A 7867-nucleotide genomic window follows, 5' to 3' on the forward strand; every position below is an offset into this window, starting at 1 on the left:
TAGAACACGCGACGCTTACCAAGGAAATTAAAGGAGGAACTAATGGAACCCTTAATGTAGACATGCCATAGAACAACAACTACTGTAATGTTTTTGAAGTACACGCACTCGATCGCATTAGACACAACAGCCTGAACCTGAACACCTGATGCACGCACTGAACCTACAAACTGACGAATCACGCACCGAACCTACAAACTGACGAAGCACGCTTGATGCCGGTATACGCCGCCTCACCGCCTGCCTTCCCGATTGAATTTACTTCCCTTTGGGCTTGCCGTTGGCTTGGGCACCCTCCTTGGGGTTGAGCGTGTCCCACGCCTCGATCCAGGTGACCATGGCGTCGGCGAGCTTGGCGAAGTAGGGGTCGATCTTGCCGAGCTTGTCCCTGACCTGGTGCGAGAGCGATAGGTAGCACTTCTGCACGGTGTCGCAGTCCTTGGAGAGCGTTGCGGCCTGGAAGAAGGGGATGATGTCCTCCTGCCAGAAGATGCCCTTGTACTCCTTCTTGAGGTTCACGAACGGGTTGCTGGCCTTGCTGTGCCAGATGTAGGGCAGCCCGGTCTTGACGCCCAGCCCTAGGTGGTCGCAGATCACCTGCGATGATGCACATGTATCTATGTTCAGCATCCAACAATCAAGATCGACATACAGTGAGTATATGTTTAAGTGGTTACCTTGACGCACCATCCCGCCCACATGTCGTCGTAGCGTCCGATGGGCTGGCCGTCGCCCATGAGGCCGAAGTACATTGCCGGGCCGATGAGGTCGCGGTCGAAGGCGAGGTTCATGCCACACATGGGGAAGAGGGTGCCCTTGGGGATGGTCATGACGGCGTCGACGTACCTACCGTTGCGCTCCCGCGGCTTGACCAGCTGCGTGGGCGCGTCGTAGTCGGGGATGTTGAGCCAGAGGCCGTGCGACACGGCGGTCGGCACGCCCTCCCGGAGGCTGAACGGGTATCCGCGCACGAAGTCGGCGCCGTCGGCGTAGGGGTCGTAGAGGGTGTTGAAGAAGAGCGGCGTGGACGGGCAGAGCAGGTTCTGGATGTGCTTCGCCAGCGCGTCGATGTCCTTCCCCGACGGGTCCTTGGCCACCTGCAACGCATCGCGGCGATCAAACAAACAACGCAACACCGAGAATCGATAATGCAAGGGAACGCGATCTCAGAGAGAATACTCACGAAGCAGTCGTCGTCGATGGTGAAGATGTACTTCTTCTTGGAGACCATGTAGCCGAAGCAGCGGCATGCGGAGTCCTTGAAGGAGATGCAGGAGGACCTGGGCCCGAGGATCCGGTTGATGTCGTTGCGGTTGTAGAGCTCGTAGTCGAAGCCCTCGGGCACGTTGATCTTCTTGGCCGGGTCGCCGTCCTGCACGATGATGAGGTGGTAGGGCTGGAAGAAGGGCCGCCACATCTCGAGGAAGTCCAGGTTCCGGATCGTCGGGATGACGATGTCCAGCTCGTCCTTGAGCAGCGGCGCCATCGCTCGTCGCCGGCCTGGATCGATTACTTCGATCGGCCAGTCAAGATCGTTCGATCCTTCTCTTCCTGATCTGAGATGCGAGAAGTGAGGAAGGTGTGCGTGGGTGTGGTTTCTGCAGGGAGGCGATGAACGTACGGTGAGAATGTGGAGGAGAGCTGGGCAGGCGGCGTTATATAAACTGCAGTGCGGGCTTCGTGCTCAGTACTCCACGCGTCCGAGCGGCAGTGGGAGTGACCCGCGGGGAAGACGGATCGGGAGCCCGGCGTTGAGTGCTTGGGGGAGAAAGGAGCGGCTGGCTTCTTGCCGTCAGATGCGGGAGGAGAGCCGTCCGATCTGGACTCGACGGCCAGATATGACGTTCCGTTGGTTTGGCACGTCCTCTTCGTGTTCGTTAGACGGCAGACTGTTCTGGGTGGCGTACGCAGAACTGGTCAATGGTTACTTTCGCTTAGCTTGATTTTGACGGCAACGGCAACCTTTTTAACTAGGCTAATATATATGCGATTTCCATTTAGCATCGTGAGGGCACGTCTTTCTTTCCCCTAACGTCTTAGGTTAGGGTTTCGAGCTCCTCTGGCGGCGCACGCCCAGAGTTTGTGATCCGATCGCCTTGATCGCTCGAAGCGCATGGAGAAGGGAGGATCTAGCAGAGGGGGTAAGGGGAAGGAAGAGGAAGGTGTTGACGCCCTCCTCCGCAGGTTACGACTGCGTGAGGACGACGGGGATGACTTCGTCCGGGAAGAGGAGGCCGGAAGCGAAGAGGTGAAGGCGAAGTGGTTGGCGATTGCACGGGTCCATACTGATAAGGGTTTTAGCCCATCGGCTCTCTACGCTGAGATGAGATCGGCATGGAATCCAGCCAAGGAGGTTCGTTGGAGGATGTTGGAGGACAATCTGTTCACGGTGCGGCTTTGGGTGTTTGGGTGATCGGAACACGGCGATTCGGAGCGGCCCGTGGCTTTTCCGCAACCACGCACTCATCATTAAGGAGTATGACGGGTTTGAGAACCCTAGATCGGTCAAGCTGGACAAGATCTCTGCATGGGCTAGAGTTCTGAAGCTTCCAGATACTATCTGCAAGAAGCAGTAATCAAGGGGATGTGCAGGAAGATGGGGAAGATCTCGGAGGTACAGATTAAACTTCCAGCTGGATATGTTGGTGCCTTTGTCAGGGTGAAGGTGGATCTAGATGTCAACAAACAGCTAGAACGTTTTGTTTCAATTACGAGAGGTGGACAGAAAGATTGGTATCAAGTGAAGTATGAGAAATTGCCAACTTTCTGTAACTTCTGTGGGCTCATTGGGCACTGCTATGATGAATGTGGTACAGGGGAGCATGATGTATCAAAGTTCGAGTGGGGAGACTTCATTCTTGCTGACGAATGGAGGAATCGGGTAGGAGCTCGGGGTTCAACAATGGGCCGTGGTTCTTCGGGAGGAGGTCCAGCCAGAGGCGGAGGACTCTCTGGGAGGGGTTTTGGGAGAGGTAATGGTATGCCTGGTGATTTCAATAGTGCAGGAAGCTGGCGATTTAATGCCAAGATTAACCAGGCAAGTGAAGGCCTAATAGATGCAGGTGGTAAAACCCCGATGTGGACATGCAAGATGGAAGCTTGGGGAAGAAGAGGCCGGCTATCGATTCTTCAGCTAGTGAAGAGCTAGTTCAAAACCCTCCAGGCACTCTTGTACTGTCAGGAGGATCAAAGGTGGCAAGTATGGTCGACAAGTTTGATGAGGTGAAAGGCACGGACCCTTGGCCACTCCTCAGAAGAATGCTAATAAGAAGAAACACAAAGGGGAAGATGGTGGTGCGATGGATAGTACAAACTCGATCGGCGGCATCCTTCGAGGATGACCGCCGGGAGCAATGAATATTCTATGCTTGAACTCGTCGAGGTGCGGGCGGCCCGAGACAGTTCGTGAAATTAGTGACCTTATTAGGTTGCAACGCCCTGGTCCGGTCTTTCTTTCGGAGACCAAGATGACGGATAAGAGAGCGCAAGATTTAAGGTGGAAGTTTGGATTTTCGAATGCATTTGGTGTGAAGAGTGTGGGCTTGAGTGGAGGCTCAGTGCTTATATTGGAATAATGATTCCAGTGGTGTCTATGAAGTCTTTCAGAGAACACTCATATTGATGTGCTGATCCGTAATGCCGAGCTTGGTGAATTAGAGTGGAGATTTACTCGGTTTCTATGGTAATCCGTAGAGATCGAAGAGGAAGTTGAGTTGGGACTTACCGAAATATCTCGAGAAGGGAGTTTAATTATCCCTGGATATGTGCAGGAGACTTTAATGAGGTACTCCATGCCACAGAGCAAATCGGGGGTAATGAGAGACAAGAATGGAAGATGGAAGGATTCAGAGATGCTATAGATGTGTGTAAATTAGAAGATCTGGGGTTTTCTGGCACACCCTATACATGGGATAACAAGCAACAAGGGAACAGGAATATTAAAGTGAGGCTGGATAGAGCACTGGGTGATGATGCGTTTATGGAGTGCTTTGATAATACTCTAGTTAAGCATGTGCAATGTTGCGAGTCGGATCACTGTGCTCTCTCTATCACAGTTAGGAGATCGGATTGGTTTGACCCGGGTATGAATGCTAAACCCTTTCGTTTTGAAAATGCCTGGACACGCCATGAGCGGTATCCACAGGTTGTTGAAGGGGCGTGGCGCGATGGAGCTTGTAACCTGCAGCAGTGTATGATGCTCTAGGGGATGTGCGTAACGGTGCCGAGATCCTGGAGTAGAGATGAGTTCGGGTCTGTGAAAAAACAGTTGGTCACTATGAGGAAAAAACTGGAATAGATACGGTCTAATTCACTAAGAGTGGGACCGTCTAAGGAAGAAAAGTTACTGATGGCAAAAATTTCAGAACTGCTGTCGAGAGAGGAAGTACTAGAGAAACAGAGATCTCGAGCATTATGGCTTGCGGATGGGGATCGGAACACGAAGTTCTTTCACGCTCGAACCAAGGAGAGGGCGATGAGGAATAAAATTAAATCTCTGAAGAAAGAAGATGGTACTGTTGTTACATCACAAGGCGAGCTGGAGAGTGAAGCTAATGGTTTTTTCCAGAACCTTTTCACGGCTCAAGATGGAACAACACCAGGTCTTGTGACAGAATGGGTTGAAAGTAAAGTTGATGATGCTATGAATGCTAGATTATGTGCTCCAATCTCGGATGAGGAGATAGAGAGGGCTCTGTTTATGATGCATCCGGATAAATCACCGGGCCGGATGGATTCACTGCAGGATTCTATATTCGGCATTGGAACATTCTGAAAATGTCCATCTGTGCGGCAGTAAGGAACTTTCTGAGCGGAGGGGACATGCCAGAGGTCGTTAACTCGACGATTTTAGTGCTTATTCCTAAAGTCAAAAATCCCCAGGAATTGTCTCAATATAGACCTATTTCGCTATGTAACGTCTTATACAAGGTCGCGTCCAAAGTGCTAGCTTTGAGGTTAAGGCCGATGCTAGAGGAGCTGATTTCGGAGGAGCAAAGTGCTTTTGTCCCGGGACGGCTAATTTCGGATAATGTCCTGTTGGCCTATGAAAGCATACATTATTTAAAGAGGAAAAAAGGGAAGTCCGGTGCTTGTGCTGTGAAACTGGATATGGCTAAAGCATATGACCGGGTCGAGTGGTCTTATTTAAGGGCGATCATGACCAAGATGGGCTTTGCTTCGGAGTGGATAGAAAAGGTGATGGCATGTTGTTGACTGCCAAAACCCACCGGCGGGCAGCGGCCTTGTCAACACCGTAGAGCCGGGAAGAGCCTAGAGCTGCGGCTGGCTGAGACCCCTCCGAGCGACGGCCCGCAATGCTCTTCTGGTCACACGCGGCGTTGCGAAGTGCAAGGGCGTGCCACCTGACCTATACCCGGTCGTGAAGGTGATGGGGATGCCTCGCTTAGTTTCTGCAGGGCATACATGTAAACATTAAATACGAGCCTCGATCGGCTCTCGGAGTTATCCCGTGAATCGGCTCAAAGAGCCGATCCACCCATGATTCGTACGGGGTGCACGAATACTTGGTGGTCCTGCTTGATCAAGATAGAGCTAATGAGATCTACGACGATTTAGGGTTTTCACCGCATAATCGGATCATCCTACTCCAGGTTGGGCCTCGCAGCCACGCACGGTGCTCGTAAGCCGATCCTAAACAAGGCCAAAAAACCAACATGAAGTTGATCCTCGGAACATCCCGTTTAAGACTTGCGAACGCCACCCTACGTGCCACTGGATCCTCCCCCTTTGTAAGGCCTAACTATTGCGGATATTAAACTAATCCTTGTAGAACAAGGAGCAATCGTAACGGATCAGATCTACTAAATAATGATCAAGCGGGTGCCGCCCCCACACCTAAGATAGGCGTGAGGGCGGCTAGATATGCAAGGGTTGCACTACGTAAGCATGCTTAAACGAGGAACAATGCTAACCCTAACACATCTAATGATAACTACGTTGCTCGCCATCAAAAGCGCTTCGATACGAGCAACGCATGAACAACGTGGGGCTTGTGCTGCCTAGATCGCAAGATGCGATCTAGGCAAGCATGTCGCTACCTCGATAGAAACCCTCGAGACGAAGGAGTTGGCGATGCGCCGAGATTGGTTTGTTTTGGGGTTGAACGTGAGTTGTTGTTTATTCCATAAACCCTAGGTACATATTTATAGTCCAGGGGACTTTCTAATGTGGGCGTGCACTAAACCGTGCACGAGATAAACTCTAACTTCTAAATTGATACACAATCTGTTATACTAAGATACACGGGCTAACTAGCCCAAATTCTCCGTGCAAGGCCGCTTCATAGATCCTCCATATGTAATCTTCCAAGCCCATCTTGATCGCGGCCCACCTCCTGATTTAGCCAAAATCTGGTGATAACACATGCCCCCCTGGTTTTGGTAATGATAATTTCAAAACCACTCTGCTTTTTCCTCAGAGGGGTCGTGTCACGGCAGAGCGGAACTGTCGCAGCATGCCTCATCATGACGACTTGCCTTCCCAACTTCTCTGCACGATTTGACAGTTTTGGCACCATGTCCTCGAGAACTGCTCAGAAATTAAAACCCCCACCTCCTTTTACTTAGCCGCATCGAACAGTTCTCCTCCTTACCCCTTCCGCAGTAGCACTCCAAAAAACCCTCCCCTGCAACCATGTCCTCTTCCTCTTCCTCTTCTTCTTCGTCGGATCTTTCCCACGTGTCCTCTCCCATCCGAGAGTCGACGCCCTCGTGGGGTACGCAAGCGGCGTACGACATCCTCGCCCCAACGAAGTGGGACAAAGAGGACCATGACTCCTCCGTCAGGACCGAGGATGACGAATCCCACACCGACGGGGAGAGCGACCTCCGCTTCCTTGCTGACGAGGAAGTGGTGGAGGAGAGCGAAGACGACCGCCTCTCCTGGGCGGACTTCACCACCTCCGAGGAGGTAAAGGAGGAAGAGGAGGAGGAGGATGAAGACAGCTCCTCCGACGAGCCGCCGGCCAAACGCCGCCACCTCTGGCCCGGGAACTTCAGCGATGTCGATAGTGACGACGCTGACGAAGAGGATGAAGACGACGAGGGTCCTGTCGGCGGCCGCTGGAGCAGTGATGACGAGCCGGCAGGGAGCAGCGCCGGCAGTGGCGACGACGGCGACGACGGCGACGAGGGCAGCAGCGGCCCCTAGATAGGGTCTTAGCATAGGGCTAGCAGAGCAGTGACGGGGCAATGTATCCCCTCGGTATTTCCTTTTGAGAGCAATCAGCTCTTCTATGTAAGAAATCTGGCTTATCAATGAAGAAATTCCCCAACTCGATTTTGCCGATTCCCTTTACGATAATTTAGCCGATTGTCTTTCGTTCGATTCTGCCGATTGCCAAACTGGACAATGCCCAACAAGCCGATGGCATCGCATCGGTCTCTCACGATAGATTTCGAGATAGATCCATTCAGACCCAAACTCCTTGCCAAACAAGGCCAAGCCCTAATCGCGCAAATCCGCAGATCTCTCAAGATGGCATGTTGAACTTAGCGGCAAACTCCTGAAATAATGTCAGGTCTCCTTTAAATTATCTTCTCCGAACTCTGCTCGCTCAGCTCCGGCAGTTTCCTTCTACAACAATCACTGTCTCTTGAACGAGCCGTCACGAAGAGTGAGCCCATTCCGTCGAGTTGGTTAGACCTCGAGGGCGAGCTGCCCCCGAGTCTCAGCCCAAGGCGAGGATAAAGAATGGATCATCACCGTTGAAATTTCGGGGCGGGCTCAACCTTGCCCAAGAGAGCTATCCCGCAGGGCCACCAGACCGATCACCTCCCTTCCGTCGAGGGTCCATACAGCCGATCCAGCAGGCTATGATAATTTTGCAACATAAGCACCATTCTTC

At 52.2% G+C, this 7867-nt stretch overlaps 1 protein-coding gene across 1 annotated transcript; it reads right to left on the reverse strand.

The window, feature by feature from the left end:
- Positions 1-258: 258 nt before the first annotated feature.
- On the reverse strand, positions 259-1486 carry LOC124666376 (UDP-arabinopyranose mutase 1-like). The gene is made up of 3 exons (XM_047203707.1): positions 1184-1486; positions 678-1097; positions 259-597 (listed from the first exon to the last, which is right to left on the reverse strand). The coding sequence occupies exons 1-3, from the start codon at positions 1484-1486 to the stop codon at positions 259-261; spliced, it is 1062 nt and encodes a 353-aa protein (XP_047059663.1).
- Between the last annotated feature and the right edge of the window lie 6381 nt (positions 1487-7867).

The sequence above is a fragment of the Lolium rigidum genome, chromosome 6 (genome assembly GCF_022539505.1).
Source record: "Lolium rigidum isolate FL_2022 chromosome 6, APGP_CSIRO_Lrig_0.1, whole genome shotgun sequence".
NCBI classification, from domain to species: Eukaryota; Viridiplantae; Streptophyta; class Magnoliopsida; order Poales; family Poaceae; genus Lolium; species Lolium rigidum.